At 40.6% G+C, this 18542-nt stretch overlaps 1 protein-coding gene across 1 annotated transcript in view; it reads left to right on the top strand.

Moving 5' to 3' along the window:
- Nucleotides 1-18542, top strand: part of LOC127662397 (ALK tyrosine kinase receptor-like) — a 643215-nt gene that overhangs the window by 552036 nt on the left and 72637 nt on the right. Inside the window, exons 8-10 of the mRNA XM_052153544.1 lie at nt 1917-2017; nt 7943-8109; nt 10471-10565. Coding sequence (XP_052009504.1) covers nt 1917-2017; nt 7943-8109; nt 10471-10565 — 363 coding nt within the window. The remainder of the gene's footprint in view (nt 1-1916; nt 2018-7942; nt 8110-10470; nt 10566-18542) is intronic.

Here is an 18542-nt window from a genome sequence, read left to right on the forward strand (position 1 = left end):
GTTTACATCTGGAAGATCTATATTTTAAGTTGTTTGCTCATGTGCAATACGTCTATAAGACATTTCCTCTCGTGTGTCAATAAGACATTCAGCAGATGACTTGGAGACATTTATAATTTAGAAAGTTTGTAAATATGATCTTTTTAGGATGCTTAACAGATGTTAATTAGATTGTGATGCTTTCCAGATGAAAATTTACATTTACATTTATGCATTTGGCAGACGCTTTTATCCAAAGCAACTTACAGTGCAATTATTACAGGGACAATTCCCCCGGAACAACCTGGAGTTAAGTGCCTTGCTCAAGGGCACAATGGTGGTGGCTGTGGGGTTCGAACCAACGACCTTCTGATTAACAGCCCTGTGCTTTAGCCACAACGCCACCCACACTCAAAATCTTTCGGAGATGTACATGTGCTAATTCTGGGTGGCTAATCAGTAATATCTGTGTGTCATGCAAGATAAAGGTCATATACAAAATGTGTTGTATTAGTGGTACCCAAGGAAGGAATTAAGAACTATTGAGCATGTGTGTTGCATTACATGCATTACTGTACTGTACATGCACATTCATACACTGATTATGCCTAATAAGCCGAAAATGAGTGTGGTCATGTAAACCTATTAAACTGCTTTCCTTTAATGGTGTAAGGTCATAAACAGCTTAAGAATAAACTGATCGCCACAGGTAGATTTTTGCCCATTACCTTGGTTTTGCGTTGCATGTAAACACCTTTACTGGCATTCTTACTGGCTGATCCATTGTTTGCACAAGTTGTGTTAAAGCCTCTTCATGATTTGATGTTGTGGCAGGGCGGAGGGCAGGGTCGGGTCGTGATCATACGCACCCTGTCCCGTATTAGGCTAATCAAGCCTCCGAGGTTTAAAGGTCGACTGCAGAGTATCGTGCGGGAGAGAGAGATCGTTAGCGGACATGTCGACCTTTAAACCTCGGAGGCTTGATTAGCCTAATATGGGACCGGGTGCGTATGATCACGACCCGGCCACAGATGTCAAAAGCAGAAAATAACTTGATTATTTCACAGCTCATGTAAAGTTTTCTTGCTTTTTTTTCAAATAAGCAGATTTTTGGGAGTTATCAGCTTATTGGCGTGCATGTAAATGGGCTCACTGTCCTAAGTCCACAAGAGAACAAATTTTTGCGTCCGTCTTGTTCTACGTAAACATGCACTAAGACTGACGTCTTTGAACATTGCAAACAACTTGCTGTTTTACAGTATAAGCGTCTCATGCAGGAGCATTGCATTTTTACACAATGTCTCAAATTATAAAGAAATTCAACCCGTATTTTGTTATCTGTTTTTTTTTTTACTCAACAATGCAATGGGTCTGAACGGCCTGCAAATCATCATCAGTGCTTGGTACAAATCCAAAACTAAAAGCACATCTTAGCATTCGAACGTACGTTTTTATCTTATATTCAACATATATTACAATTTCGATGGAAGAGTGAATATCAGATTATCAATTAACTTAAATTTCTGTTTATTCCTCATGCAAAGCTATCATACCATATTGTTCACCCCTGTTAAAAACATAGTCACACCTTTTAGAAAATGTGGTTGTCAGTTACAAAAACTGTGAACATAGGCTAAGAGTACTGGTTTTATATATATATATATATATATATATATATATATATATATATATATATATATACACATTTGACTCATATAAATGCAAGGTTGAGGGATAACCTTGATATTTAAAAAAAAAGAGTGCAAAATAATTCAAGCAGACATGCTTGATAAATTATCTTTATTAAAGATTGACAATAAGCTTTTGTCTGGAGACAATCTGGCTTTCATCTATTTTTTCATTTTTTCCTTTATTATTTTAATAAAATATTATTTTGTGTAAGTTTGTTTCATGTCTTCAATCATTCTGTCTGGCAGGGGCATTGTTAGCCATTGAAAGTCAGCCCAAAGGTCAGCGTGGATCAGCCCAAGTGCGGAGCCCGCTTTTCTTCTATCCACTGCGCAACGCCCCTTGCATGGTAAGAGGATGACACAATTTTAGCATTCTGCAAGCAACCATGGCTAGTGCATGGTGTCTGTGCAATGGGTTGTGGCTGAATCTCTGAGGAAATTAAGTTTTGAACAGTTTCTATCAAGCCTCATTTGGTATCGCTAGCAAATGTATTCTAGCCAAAGCGCACAAAAATCAATGCAATGCTACACCTATAGCTTTGCTCTGAATACAGATATGTATTCTCATACATACAATACTACTCATACCTTTTCTGCAACATGCAGTACGTATATTGTGTGTAGTATGCAAATTTTCTTAAGGCATTGCATGGGATACTTGTTGATCTACTTTCTACTACTTTGCCAAAGTGCAGTTTACAACAGAAAATACTATAGTCTGTATGTTGTACCTTTCTTTCCCAGTGTGACGAAAAAACCTGAAGTAATATGAGATGCAATTTATAACATCTTCTTTTCAAGTCATCATTTGATTGAACTGCCAGAATTTAAGAAATGTTCTCACTAAATTGGATTAGAAATGCAAAATAAACACTTTTGTTCTGAGGTGATAACTTGATGCTACTAGCTGAATTAAGCATGCAATATAATCAGGTATTTTATGCACACAGTACATTTGCATACTATGCACAGTATGCATGCTACTCTATTTAGGCCACTGCAGAAATAGAAAAAGAGTTAAGGCAGTATGCTGTTCCGAACTGTAGCCTTTGAAATGTTTGTTGCATAATGTATATGGTTTTCCATCCCATTAAAATAAATAAATATAAGATTGTACAGTATGCAGTTAGCTGTACACTAGTATTCTGTTCTGAATATAAACTTTATCTGATTAATCTGGAGAGAATTTTATGTTAAAATGTCATGGGTGATTATATCAGCTTTTCTTGATTAAATTTGTGCCATTGATTTTTTAAATAATTGTATTTCACAATAACATTCTGCATTGTACTGGGTCCTTGTGCATTGTACTGGGTCCTTCGGGCATTGTGCATCTGTAGTGAAAGGTTTCATACATGTCTGGTTTTTCAATATTTAAGGCTATATGTGACATTGTTAGGTTGTCAAATAGCTTTAATGAGTTGCTTTTGTAATAGCTACTGACAGAATTTAGCCTGGTGTCAGGGGGTTATTGTTGCACCCTTATTTCAATGTGATTTGAAAGTAATTACATGGACATTTGGCAACCAAATCTGAAACAGTACTGTCCGTTTTGAAAAAAGGAAAAATGTCTGGCTCTTGCTTTGTTGGATGGCTTTTGAAAGACTGCCTCTGTTTTAGATTTAGAATTCATAGACCTTGACCCCATTATTCTGTGCCTCACACAGAAGCCTGCTGGGAAAGGTGAATTACACAACTGCGAAGGCTTCCTTAAGAAAGACACTCAAAGGAGAGTTGCAGAGGGAACTGAGGAGCAAAGACTGACAGAGATGGAGCAGTGGGATACAAAAAATGAAAATAAGAAAGAGTGAGAAAATGTCAAGGAGATTATAGAGCCTTGATAAATAAGTGCACAGGTGGAAAATCAGGTGTTGGTTTAGGATCTATGAGATGTCTGACTGACAACATTTGATAGGTGGTATGGTGAAGGCTTACTCTTGTATGAGCTGAGCCCAGAGCGGTGCCGAGGCACAGTGGGGCATGACAGAATTTTGGACTGGACCCAGATGCGAGGCAGGACTGTAGATTATGACCGTGGTGTCCTCCCTCCCATAGCTACAGTTCTCAGCATGAGTTCTGTAATAGGAGAAAGCTCTCTCTCTCTTCAACAGCTGGTCTCTTCACACTCTATTGTAAGTCAACCAAGATAGGCCCTTCATAATGGATGAACCTCAGAGTAGATGTGATATATGCATAATCTAATAATCTGCAATAAATCTGGTCCACTTTGCAGCTTAATCTGGCCCACTTTGCAGCTTAATCTGGCCTAGAACCTGCAATTGATGAACTGTTGACAACCACAGTTCAGGTTATTTTTTATGTGATGCTTAGGTCTTCATGAAAAGCAGTCATGGTAGCAGCCTGGTACACATTAGCCTGAGACGTGTCTGAGCACATGTATTTAAATGAATGTGAGAATTTTGGACACCAAGTAGATGTAGAAAAAGAAGTCCCATTTTACAGGTAAAAGAGCCAATCCCCTTTTAGATACTCGGGAACATGCATGTGAATTAGGTGGACCAGCCTGAAACATAGCGTGATCAGAGCTAGAGAAGACGAATTTAGGATACAATTGTTGTCAGATTTTACTGCTGATTTGAAATATGTTATTTGATCATATTCTCGACCAACTCTTTTGGGGATTTATGTCTTTACAAATTAAAATAGATAGAAGCTGTATTTTTATGCCAAAATCATTTTATGCCTTTGTGGCTCTGGGCCACAAAGCTCAAGAAATGAAACTTTGAACAAGCACTCAAAGTGTAGCATAACTTCTAAGCCTCTCCAACTCGGGCTGCAGTCTTTAGAAGCCACACTGGTAAGACTGCAACTCTTTCATTACTCGGAACTTAGAGTAGCAGCAACAATAACAGCAATGCTCCTGTACGTGTTGGTTATGTCTGTAATGTGTCACCTAGAACAGAGGACAATACCATGAAGCCAGTTTCAGTGGCTAGCCTGGTATGTTTCAGTTTAGTTTGTGTCAACCCTGGGTTTTAGGTACCTTGAAGTTTGATCTGCTATTAGCAGTGTTCATCGCCATAGTAACTTAAGCTACATGGCAAATCTGCTCCGTAGCAGGTTTTGTTCTGGGTTACTATCGCTAAAAGATACTGAACCAATCAGCTGATAGTAAAGTGACATCTTTGATGCAATTAATTCACTTCCCTGTCTCTATTAAAGCACCCTTTACAGAAAAGCACAAAATTGACTCTTCATGATAAATTATTTATTTAAGTCTAAATCTGAATTTATGGAATTTTTTTATTTTATTTAAAAATGCATTTTTTTTTTTATATAATATTAGGCTTTCTGTAAAAGAGTTAGTAAGGTGGATTTATAAAATGCTTGCCAATAATGAACGATTTTTAAATATAAAAAGTTTAATCACTGCAACAGATGGCTATAAATAGGGATGAATGCCTCTCAAATGCCTTTGTTTCATGGACTAGAAATTAACATACAGTATTTCATATGAAACTTATAAGCGGTAAACAAAATAAGTCAAAAAGAATAAGTGTGTCTTAGTATTGCATACTAATTATTCCATGCAGTATTCCAAGTGCTCACTGTGTAATTATTCCATAAACTATATTAATTTGTAATAGTATGAAATTATATAAAGCTTTTAATTGAAATGAATATAAAAGCTTTAATATTTTAAATAAAGTTCCCCTTCTGTCACTCACTCGACATTGTGTCGATGTAGTGCCACTAGGGGTCGCTCTTTCGAGTCCCCTGTTTCAGAGCATCTCTAAACTCTGCATGGAGTTAGACTCCGTGTCGATGATTGCACAGCTCACAAGCGAGCACACGCAGTCAGTGTTGAACTGCCTGCACTCATTCAGGCAGAGGACAGCAAGTGTCCAGATGCATCGTGGTCACCACAGACGCCTCCAAATCAGGCTGGGGTGCCGTGTGCAATGAGCATGCAGCCGCTAGTTCCTGGACAGGACCACGGCTTTGTTGGTACATCAACTGCCTGGAGTATATAAATCGTCAAGGCAGCATACATTCTACTCACATGTCGCAACTCGCCCGACATCTCCTCTGGAGTCAGCAGTGGCTGAGGTCACTGTGGGTCAATCACATCCCAGGCAGCCTCAATGCCACAGCATTGGAGAGTGGAGAGTGGAGACTCCACCCCCTGATGGTCCAGCTTTGGAGTCGACTCAGCAAAGCACAGGTAGACCTGTTCGCTTCCCGGGAATCCTCACACTGCCCGCTCTGGAATTCAATGACAGGAGCCCCCCTCAGCACAGACACGCTGGCACACAGCTGGCTCTGGGGGCTGCGCAAATATGCTTTCCCTCCAGTGAGCCTACTTGCACATACCCTGTGCAAGGTCAGGGAGGACGAGAACAAGTCACCCATGTGGCGCCATATTGGCCCACCCAGACTTGGTTCTCAGACCTCACATTTCTCACAACAGCACCTCCCTGGAAAATTCCCCTGAGGAAGGACCTTCTTTCTCAGGGACGGGGCACCATCTGGCACCCACGCCCAGACCTCTGGAAGACTTAAATAGTCTACCGCCCGCATTGGTAAACACAATCACTCAGGCCAGGGCTCCTTCTACAAGGCAGCTGTATTCCCTGAAGTGGCGTGTGTTCGCTAAGTGGTTTTATTCTTGTAGTGAAGACACCCAGAGATGTGCATTCAGGTCAGTGCTTTCCTTTTTGCAGGAGAAGCTGGAGGGGCAGCTGTCCCGCTGCACCCTGAAGGTGTACGTAACCGCTATAGCAGCGCACCACACCACAGTTGAAGTTAAGTCCCTTGGTAACCGCGACCTGATCATCAGGTTCCTGAGAGGCTCCAGGAGGCTGAAACCTCCTAGGCCGTGCCTCTTTTCCTCATTGGACCTCTCTGTGGTCCTGCTGGACCTTCGGAGAGCCCCGTTCGAGCCCCTAGACTCAGTCGAGTTAAAGGCAGTCTCATTAAAGACCGCTCTCCTGACCCTGCTCACTTTCATCAAGAGGTTTGGGGACCTGCAAACGTTCTTTTTCAGCAAAACATGCCTGAAATTCTGTCCGGAAGACTCTCACATGATCCTGAGACTCTGATCAGGCTATGTTCCCAAGGTTCCCATGACCCTTTTTAGGCTGGCGCGGCCTGCTCCCATGCTGGTTACATCGCTTCCCCCCCTCAGGGATGTGGGGAACTACATGACGTCATTTGGGGCATTGGAGGAGGCTACGTGCAGTCTGATGCACCTGCTATTACGCATGCAGCAGCTTGCTTGCACCTACATTGGCTGTTCACGTAATACGGTTCAGCTGTAGTGGCGTTTTTCAATAGGGAACACTAGTCGACAAAACAAAACTACATCGACAAAATTGGGTGAGTGACAGAAGGGGAATGTCTCAGTTACTGCCGTAACCTCCCTCGTCCCTCTTGCCACAACGCTGCACTACCTGCTGAAATGACCGGGTCCTCAGCACAAAACATGAATGAGAGTGGACATTCCTTCTCCTTTTATACGCATATATCCGGAGGAGTGGCATCCAAATTCCACTCGCCAATTCCCATTGGCCTTTTCTCAAAGATTGAGGTGTATCAGGGCTCTTAAAAGCAACCCCTAGTGTCACTACATCGACACTACATCTCGTTCCCTCCATCAGGGAATGGTAAGTTTTTAAGGTAACTGAGAAGTTTTTAAGCTTTAAAATAAATAAGCCTGTGTGTTTTTGTTGTGGACATATATGAATTCACTTTCGCATCGATATATCAACTATTTCATATTTCTTTTAGCACATTCAGAATTTCTTTCCAGCTGTCCTCTTGAGCTCTCGCAGCAGCTGTGGTGTTTCCTCTAGCTGTGTAAATGTCTTAATTTCTATTTAATTGTACTGTTATCTCTTATGCTGTTTGAATCATCATGTGTTTTAATCCTTCAGGAGGTTGTGAGTTTGTGATCAGATTGGATCGACTTGAGAGTCGGGTAGTGTGTGATCCTCAGTCATGGTGTGATCTGGCCAGTTTTTCTCTGTAGCCATTTACAAAGTCTGCAAGTGTGTGACACCTGTTCATATTTTAAAAATCCTGTATTGTAATCCAGCCTTTACTTCCAGTCAGATTGGAACTGTCAATATATCATGACATTGTTTTGTGTATGCAATATGATGTGTGGACTGTCAATCTGAGAATGAGGACAGATGATGTGTAATCATCACCATCGCTGTCAATCATTCTTGAGACTGGTATGGAACGATTGAAACCAAATTTTTGGCAATGTGTCAGTGCTTAAGTCTGACTTGTGTTCTCTTCTATAGGTCAAGTTTTGGGTGTGTGGTTCTTCAAATGGAGTACTCTCGCTCTGGATTATCGAGAACAGCACAGGTCCTGAGGGCCAACGGAGTCTTTGGAACTCAACAAGCAAAGCTAATATGGGAAAAGGGTGGAAACTCATCGCTCTGCCTCTCTTTGGATTGGTGGATCTGTAAGTCTACTCACAACCTTTAAATGTTTAAGTGGTGATAAGGCAAAGCATCCCGAGTGGGGGGGGGGTTGTGAAACTCATAGACATTAAAGAGGTAATGCACAAATAATTCCAATGAATATTTCACTTAATTCATTGAATAACTTTATACGTACTGTATATGTCTATATCTGGAAACTCCAACTCAAGAACAAATTATTGATGTGGACAAAATTGGCCAACACAAAATGTGTTGGGGACATGTCCAACCCATAAATGATGCCTAGGCTCACACTTTGTGTGAGGATTTGTTTCCTAAACCCCAAACAATAAGTATTAAATTATGGCACATTACTTGACCTCAACTCTTTGTGCTATGGACATGAATTACACCTTAAATCATTTTTTTTTTCTAAACAATCTGACTTACAATTTCCGGCTAGTGAATAATAAAATGGGCAGAAAAAACACCATAGACTTTTATTGAAGAAAGGACCCATGTTCTATACCCAGGAAGGGACACACATTTTTTCTCATGCTATCCAGAACAATAGGTGGCGTTTAATGAAAAGCTATTTTTTGCAGTCGGAAGAAAAAAGACTGCCCTCTGTGAAAAAACCTTTGGATTGTCAGCAGATGATGTGTCAGACCCAGTGTGAATAGTACCACATGAATCCATTGTTCCTATTTAAAAAGGCTCAATCACAACGAACACACACCAAAAATTTCAGTTTGGTGTGAATATGGCTTTTCACAGACAAGCACCACTCACATATCCTTCAGAAAATCTTAAAATGTTTTGAACATTAATCATGGCATGAATTTGCAATTGGGATTCAACACTAAACTATGGCACAAACTGACACATACACAAGGTAAATCATTTTCTATAATCATTATTGCAAATTCAAGTATCAGATGCATACATGAAGTTTTCACTCAGCATTGTGCAGACTGTATTTATTTGCTTTCAGTTTTGCACAAACCCACACATTTACACAGAAATACTAATGACTCCCTCTGGTGCTGCGTCCCTGCCTTTGGGCCCGGCAGCACACCGCATATCCTTTGCTCATCATATCACTCTCTACAGAAGAAAATGAGGAATAGAGAAAAAAAAATCGATAAGGAGACCCACCATTCATCTAAACTTTCATTCCAGTTAGCAAGTGCTCTTGATTTATAAGAGTAAGGAGGGCAGAGGAAAATAGAAGGCTGTTACATCTCAACATGTTTAATTGGATTCTGATCTACCCCTCCCAATACCCGCACAATTCCCCAAGCCCCAACCTTCACTCTTTGGTCCACTAATCCCAGTCTACAGAAGATAATTAACATTTTATTCCTGGCATCCTTCCCTTTTTCTTGTTTGAGTCCCATTTTTTGGTACATTTCTTCAGCGCTTAGACTCTGCATTCTAGTTGCAATGCATCATGCCATATGACTAACATATGGCATGAATGGTAAACATTCGAAGCAGAGCCTAAACATCTTGTCAGTACTTAAATGAGAGAAGAATCTCATTGGTCAGACCACAGGTGCCCTCACAAGTGACTGAACAATTAGTTTTTTCTCAAACACTACAAAAGTCCAATTGCAGTTGCTAGAGTCATTAAAGCCTGCACCACTCTAGCCAATTGTTTTGGCCAGGCGGAGTGAGATGAAGCACTCATTGGCACTTGACTGTCAGTACTCCCTGCTGAGGTAATTGAGGGGTTAAATACACAATAACACACTTTCAAAAGGTAAAGTTACTCCATAAACCGCATCCTAAATCACTCTTTTACAGATGTTTATGCTCACACATTACTCCTGTTTTTATTTTGGCAAACTCCATGTGACTGGGAATCAGAGAGAGAGAGTTGCATTGACTTGGTACGTTTATCACTCCTCCAGGATTCTTAATCAGAAAGTGTGTTATACCTCCGAATGAAGAAAGCGAGATCCCAGCAAAAAAGTTTAAGTGTGTGACACCCTCAGCGGAAATCAAGTTATTTGGAGTCTGCTAGTGAGGCGCTGTCTTAACTCAGCAGGGAGTACTAAAGGCCATCCAGTGATTATATACATTAAGCTCATGACTGAAAATCAGAGGATAATTTGGCTAGTGAGACACAGACTGTGTTCCATTGAAGAAACAAAGTCATACAGGTTTGGAACAACAAACCTGTTGTTTGATGTAAAAATGACATCGATGACAGAATTTTCATTTTTTTGGTTGAACTTTTCATTTCACCCAATGCATTTTGTTCCACGGTGACTAGTTTATACAGTAGCTATTTCCATAATGGGTTATCACCATGTTTTATTTCTTTTCCATTCTGTTTCAGATTAACAGATTAACAGAGTTTTTATCTCTGTTTCTCATACTCCTTCTCAATCTAGGTTTTACCTGCAGTTCAGTGCAGATACATCATCTAGTGCAGGAATCGCTTTTGCAGTGGACAACTTCACTCTAAGTATGGAGTGTTTCCTCGAAAGTGAGTATTGCATTTTTATTACCTGTCAGATTGTCCTTAGAGAAGATATTTAGACATTAAAAAAAGAGATAATTTATGCTATACAATAATTGGCTCAAATGCAGTTTTCAGAGAATGCCGTGAAACCACATTTAATAATTTGTCATTTTTTGTGATTAGATTGTGCAGGGTACCTGAAATGAACAGTATCATGTTAATTTATTGACTGACTGACTTTCTTTGGACATAAAATCTTTGCTCAGAATGAAATATTTAGTAATGACATGTATGTATGTATGTAGCACACATACATACATACATACATACATACATACTCACACTGGCGGCCAAAAGTTTGGAATAATGTACAGCTTTTGCGGTTTGAGAAAGAAATTGGTACTTTTATTCACCAAAGTGGCATTCAACTGATCACAAATTATAGCCAGGACATTATGTAAAAAACAGCACCATCACTCAGAGGTGGGAGCAATTCACACATGTTCAAGTCACAAGCAAGTCTTAACCATCAAGTCTCGAGTCAAGTCTCAAGTGCAGTGCAGACAAATCAAGTCATGTCAAGTCCTGATGAGTTTCAAGTCGTCAAGTCACAGTATTAAAATAAATAGAGGTTAATTTTTTTATAAATATTTATTTTTGTTCTGAAAAGATGAACTTATATAGGCCTACATATCTTTACATTTTAAATATGAATTGTATAACAGTAATGTGTATTATTAAATTGCATTAATTCAGACATGAGGTTGGGTTAGAATCCATTTTGCAGGAGAGTTTAATGAACACATCCAAATCAGCAATCACAAACGTAGTAGGTAACTCAGGCAGAGGTTGTCAACAGGTAATCAATCCAATATGGAAAACAATACAGAAGGGGTAATCCAAGAACTTAAATCCAATAAACAGGCAGAAAAGATCATAACATGAAGCAGAACAATGTAACAACAGGTAAACGCTTGGTAAGGCAGGTAAACTGGCAATACCTCGCAGTGTTTGAGTGAGTGTGCATGGCTTATATACATGACAGACAGGAAGTGACATGGCAGTAACTGATGTGGCAGGAAGAGTTCAGTATTCAAGTGAGGGCTCCCTCTGGTGGACGGGAGACTGCTCAGATGTTACATTAATGGACGTGCACAGTATTTTTATCATAGGCACTTAAAAATACTGTGAATACTCTTAGATACCTTATTATCCGAATTGTTTAGATTTTTAGAATTAACGGGTTAAAATGTATAACACTGTGTAAAAATGCGGTCAGATTTTCACATTGATCTAACAAAAACGGCAGATGGGCTGAATGAAAATGCTAATTCGCTCTCTGACAGTAGGTGGCACTTATGCAGCAGAAATATAGCTGTTACCCTGGTAACGCCTGTTCACAAAGCAGCCCTGCGCTTATAAACAATACTTTATTAGGCAATATATGGAGGTAAGATGAAAAGAAAATGTAATCTTAACTTTTCTGAAGACAGCCAGTTCCCTTCAGAGATACATTTATATAAAATAGTCATTCTATTCTATCAGGCATTCAAGGGCTTTAGTTAAAGTCTTAATCCCTATGAGAGCGCTTTGATTTTGTCACGAGTCATTCTGTATATTTTATACTACTTATCATGTTTTAAATAAAATGTTGTGACTGCAAATCTGCCTGTTATGTTTTTATATTGCCAACAAATGGTTATGGTATATTGTTGACTGTTGAGAAGATTTAGAAAAGGCACACACACATTTAGAGGCAATGTCGGGTAATTTCAAACTTGTCGTGCTACAAAACATGAGATTAATCGTGAATCATTTACTAACAACCCTCAAACATTTGAACAGTAATTTTTACATACTAATCTTTCTGGATAATTAAATGATAATTAAATGATTTACATACTTTTCCCTGTGGTTTTTGACATGTCTGATCAAATTCGAGGTTGTGGTGGTTGTATTGAATATTTTTGCATTGCATATTTTCCTACTTTTTATATTCATATGGTCCAATTAAAAATATTTTTATCCAAAGGAGATTATTTTGGGAACTAAACAGTAATTTTGGTGTGTTGTGAGCACAGCATTAACTGCTCAGATGCAGATCAGTGGTGCAGCAATTTCATTGCTGTTTATAATAAGTTATTGAAAATTATAAAAATAAAAAAACATTCAAGTCATTGTCGAGTCATGCAGTTTAAGTCAAGTCAAGTCTCGAGTCACTGGTTCTCAAGTCAAAGTCAAGTCAAGTCATTTTCTTCATTTAGTCAAGCAAGTCACAAATCCTTAAATTTGCCATCACTATTTGAAAAACATAATGTTTTTATCAAATCTAGACAGGCCCTATTTCCAGCAGTATACATTCTTGAGTAATCATGCTAAGTTGATAATTTTGTTCTAGAAAATCACTTGCCATTATATCAAACACAGTTGAAAGCTATTTGGTTCGTTAAATGTAGCTTAACATTGTCTTTGTTTTTGAGTTGCCACAGTATGCGATAGACTAGCATGTCTTAAGGTCATTATTGTGTCAAAACTCTTTGAAATAGTTTAAGAAGTTCAGAATTTTTTTTTACAAATTGTAATAGTATTTTTTATGTTATTAATGTCCTGACCATACATTGTGATCAGCTGAGTGCCACTTTGTTCAATAAAAGTAACAATTTCTTTCCATAAGAGCAAAATCTGTAATTTATTACAAACTTTTCGCCACCAGTGTGTGTGTGTGTGTGTGTGTGTATATGTATATATATATATATATATATATATATATATATATATATATATATATATATTAGGGCTGTCGATGTAACGCGTTAATAACACGCGATTAATTTTACAAAAAATAATGCGTTTAAAAAAATGTACGCAATTAATCGCACTTGCCCCAGACCATAACAAGGAAGAGTAAAAGCTTGTAGTACCACCTGTATACTCCAGAGGGCAGTAAGTGAAACTTCAGCTGTATGAGCAACACAGTTTATACAGTGAAGAAAACACTTCAGCAGACAACAACACAAGCATACCTTATGTTCTTGCATTCAAAACACTTTAAGGAGTGCAAATGCGAACTAAGGGATCTCAAGATATGTTAAAAGATTGAGTATTAAACTATATTTAACTTGACACAGTGACCTAAACATTTAATTTTTATGACGCAACACACCCGAGACGCGACACAAGCACGTCTGATGCAGGTCGTATGATCTTTAGCTCACAAATATTTAATTACCAACCAGGTTTAGGAGGTGTTCTTTAAACTGTTACGCCATTTTTACCCTGTCAATCTTTATTTAAGAAACATGCTCCCTGAAATAGATCCACTTTGCTCCTTCTGTAATGCTGTAGATGAATCTGCCCCTCAGCTTTTTTGGGAATGTGTCAACGCTGTAGTATTTTGGAGAAAATTTTGTTTGTTTGTATATACCTCTAGTTTAACTAGTTTTTCTTTGCTTTATAAAGACGTTTTATTTGGTTTTCACAGTTTTGATCATTTAAAAAATGAATATTTTCTGATTAATCTGTTTATTTTTCTTGCCAAGTTTTTTTATACATAAGTGTAAATTTATGTCTATAAAGCCCCTATTTGCACTTTTTTGTAAAGACTTTGAATGTTAAAGAATATTATTTAAATACTCTTTGTACCTCCAACATCTCCAAAGCATTGAAAACCATTGCACTATGTAATGAATATAATGTCTTGACATTATTGTAAAATATATCTGTAGTATTGTGTACTATGTATACCCCTGGCTTGTTTCTAAAAAAAAAAAAAATGTCTGACGCAGGTGTAAATTGACGGGTCCTTCAACAAGCCCTCACAATAAATCTCCAACTGATTGACAAATTCACGTGTGAAATGGACTGCTGTGAACTGTATGCCAATGATTAACTTATGTTCAATAATATGGTAGTAAACAATACATTGTATTCTAAAGCCGCTTTTTGTATTGTCTTATTAATGATGAACTCTTCTGCCACAAGAATGTAATGCATTTTAATTATCTGAATATTTTATATATTTTTTATATATATATATATATATATATATATATATATATATATATATATATATATATATTATATATTATTATTATTTTTAATAAGAAAGGTGATTTAAACAATTTTGATTGTGGCATGGTTGTTGGTGCCAGACGGGCCGGTCTGAGTATTTCACAATCTGCTCAGTTACTGGGATTTTCACGCACAACCATTTCTAAGGTTTACAAAGAATGGTGTGAAAAGGGAAAAACTTCCAGTATGCGGCAGTCCTGTGGGCGAAAATGCCTTGTTGATGCTAGAGGTCAGAGGAGAATGGGCCGACTGATTCAAGCTGATAGAAGAGCAACTTTGCCTGAAATAACCACTCATTACAACCGAGGTATGCAGCAAAGCATTTGTGAAGCCACAACACGCACAACCTTGAGGCGGATGGGCTACAACAGCAGAAGACCCCACCGGGTACCACTCATCTCCACTACAAATAGGAAAAAGAGGCTACAATTTGCAAGAGCTCACCAAAATTGGACAGTTGAAGACTGAAAATGTTGCCTGGTCTGATGAGTCTCGATTTCTGTTGAGACATTCAAATGGTAGAGTCAGAATTTGGCGTAAACAGAATGAGAACATGGATCTATCATGCCTTGTTACCACTGTGCAGGCTGGTGGTGGTGGTGTAATGGTGTGGGGGATGTTTTCTTGGCACACTTTAGGCCCCTTAGTGCCAATTGGGCATCGTTTAAATGCCATGGCCTACCTGAGCATTGTTTTTGACCATGTCCATCCCTTTATGGCCACCATGTACCCATCCTCTGATGGCTACTTCCAGCAGGATAATGCACCATGTCACAAAGCTTGAATCATTTCAAATTGGTTTTTTGAACATGACAATGAGTTCACTGTACTAAAATGGCCCCCACAGTCACCAGATCTCAACCCAATAGAGCATCTTTGGGACGTGGTGGAACGGGAGCTTCGTGCCCTGGATGTGCATCCCACAAATCTCCATCAACTGCAAGATGCTATCCTATCAATATGGGCCAACATTTCTAAAGAATGCTTTCAGCACCTTGTTGAATCAATGCCACGTAGAATTAAGGCAGTTCTGAAGGCGAAAGGGGTCAAACACAGTATTAGTATGGTGTTCCTAATAATCCTTTAGGTGAGTGTATATATATATATATATATATATATATATATATATATATATAAGAAAAGAAAAAGGTGGAAAAATGTTGGAGAAGCAAAGCAAACGATGCGTGTTTCCCTGTCAATGTTCTGTCAGGGACACGCATCAGTTTTGTTTTGTTTGTTTGGGGAAGAGCATGCTGCTCTGCTTCTACTGTCGGGCGAAATGCTCTGCGCTCACCTCGCTTTCTTCTGCCCACTCTGTCATTGTGGGTCTCTTGCATATATCTGGCTGAGGAGCGAGAGACAGGTCTGTCCCTATCGCTCGCTCTCTCCCCAGATCCAGCTGATCCTTCTCGTAAGCCTGAAGTGCGCCTCGGCGCCTCTTCGTTTCACGAGGGGGGCGCTGAACCTCTGTACATTTCACACATAATAATAAAGCAGCTGAGAAATTACTCGAAGTGCTTACTCGGGCTGTGGCCAGACTACAGCTAGACTGGTCACGCGAACAAGAGACCCCCCCCAAACGCTCCAAACTATAAGACAGATTTCTGTCTGGTGGCCCAAAAAAAAAAAAATAATAATAATAATAAAAAAAAGGGAAAAGTATATTAGTCCCTTCCTTTCTTTGATGACCTCCATGACGCGCTTTCTCGCTCATGGAGGAACCCATATACTTCCCGTGTTCACGTACCCTCAACATCTTTATACTCGACTATCATGGGTGCTGAGACACGGGGGTATTCAATGATGCCGCCGGTTGAAGAGACGCTCTCACTGGGTTCGGCATCATCACTCAAGAAACCCGCTCTCCCCACTAAGCCATGCAGAACTACCTCCATGCTAGTGGGGAGGGCTTATCAAGCGGCAGGTCAGGCTGGTCAGGCTGCGCTGCACACCATGGCCATGTTACAGGCTTACCAGGCTGACCTACTGAAAGACCTAAGCCTTTTCTGAACTTCATCAGGCCACAGATTTATCTCTCCGTGCAACCAAGCAGACATCCTGTGCCATTGGTCGGTCTATGTCCGCTTTTGTCAGCACGGAGAGGCATTTATGGCTTAACCTTTCGGGCATCAAGGATAAGGACAGAGTTTTCCCACTTGATGCCCCGGTTTCGCCTTCCGGTCTCGTCGGAGACGCCAAGAATACGGTTATCTCCAGATTCCAGGAGGCAAAAAGCCACGAGGAAGCCTTCGGGCAGTTTTTTCCTCGCCGCACTCAGGAGGGCGGGCCGTCAGCCATCCAGTCCTGCCCCGACTCTGCTAGGCAGAGCGTGGTGAGTCGTGCTCCCCCTCGTAAAGGCTGGGGACAGGCTCGTCGCCCTCAGCAGCCCCCGAAGCAGGACCTCAGTCGTGATTTCTAAAAGAAACCCTGACGGTGTTGTACCCAGCCTTGTGGGGGTGGTTCCTCTCGGGACGGGGCGCATGTACCATCCACTTTGGCCCTCCCGATACCCTCACGAAACTTCTTCACTCCCGGTGACAGAGGCTTCCAACAAAGAGTTGGGTGTACCGTTGCTTCCTGCCTTTATCCAGGACGCAGAACACTCGACATCCCCTCAACAGGAAGTGTTAAAATTGATACCCATCTCAGAGAACCTGGCAGCGTGGAAACTTCTGCCAGGCATTTCTATGTGGGTTCTGAACACAGTAGAAGGAGGCTACAGAATTAAATTCGCTCGCCGCCCTCCGCGTTTCAACGACGTGGTTCCCACTACTGTGAAACCGGAGCAGACACGTCTACTGTGGAAAGAGCTGCAAAATCTCTTGTTCAAAGGAGCCATGAATGTGTTCCCCTTCCAGAGAAAGATCTTTGAGGCTTGAACCGCTCGGTCAGGGTGTTCAAGTTCAAGATGCTAACTGTCAAGACGGTCATGTCTCAGATCCAACATTATGATTGGCTGATCACGATCGATCTCATGGATGCATATTTCCATATTGGAATTCTGCCACAGCACAGGAAGTTCCTGAGGTTCGCTTTTGGGGATGAAGCCTTCCAGTATCGGGTTCTTCCATTCGGCCTAGCCCTATCACCCCGCACATTCACGAAATGCATCCGCATTCTGAATTACATAGACGACTGGCTGATCTTAGCGCATCTCCAAGAACTGGCAGTTCAGCACAGGGATATTGTCTTAGCTCATCTGGTTTCTCCGGGTCTGAGACTCAACGTCAAAGAGCGTTCTCTCTCCCACCCGGGGAATCACCTATCTGGGGGTTATATGGAATTCGATCACGATGCGGGCACAGTTGTCTCCCGCTCGTATCACGTCCATTCAGAACACCCTGAGCAAACTCAGGCTAGGTCAAGGTTGCACTGTTCACCAGTATCAACAAATACTAGGTTTCATGGCATCTGCATCCACGGTGATCCCTTTGGGACTGCCCCATATGACACCGTTTCAGCTGTGGCTAAAAGCCAGGGGATTTCATCCAAGGGCCAGTCCCCTAGAGCTAATAAGGGTTACACGCCACGTGCTTCGTTCCCTTGCTATGTGGTTCAGACCCCGGTTTCTTACCTTGGGTCCCACTCTAGGTGCGTCTCGTGATCGCAGGCTACTAATGACAGATGCCTCCCTGACGGGCTGGTAGCAGTCTTAAGTGGGTGTCCAGCTCAAGGGGATGGGAGGGTCGTCAGCTCGGTTTTCACAGTAACTGTCTCGAGTTGATGGCTGTATTTCTGGCCCTGAAATACTTCCTCCAGTGGCTACCATGTCTTGGTGCGGGTGGGCAATACAGTGGTAGTCTCTTACATAAACCATCAAGGAGGTCCACGTTCACGTCAGCTAAATTTCTGGCACGTCGGATTCTTCTTGGGGCCCAGGGCAAGCCCCTGCCACTCAGGGCAGTTTATATCCCTGGATGCCCATATGTG

Source organism: Xyrauchen texanus, chromosome 22 (genome assembly GCF_025860055.1).
Source record: "Xyrauchen texanus isolate HMW12.3.18 chromosome 22, RBS_HiC_50CHRs, whole genome shotgun sequence".
NCBI classification, from domain to species: Eukaryota; Metazoa; Chordata; class Actinopteri; order Cypriniformes; family Catostomidae; genus Xyrauchen; species Xyrauchen texanus.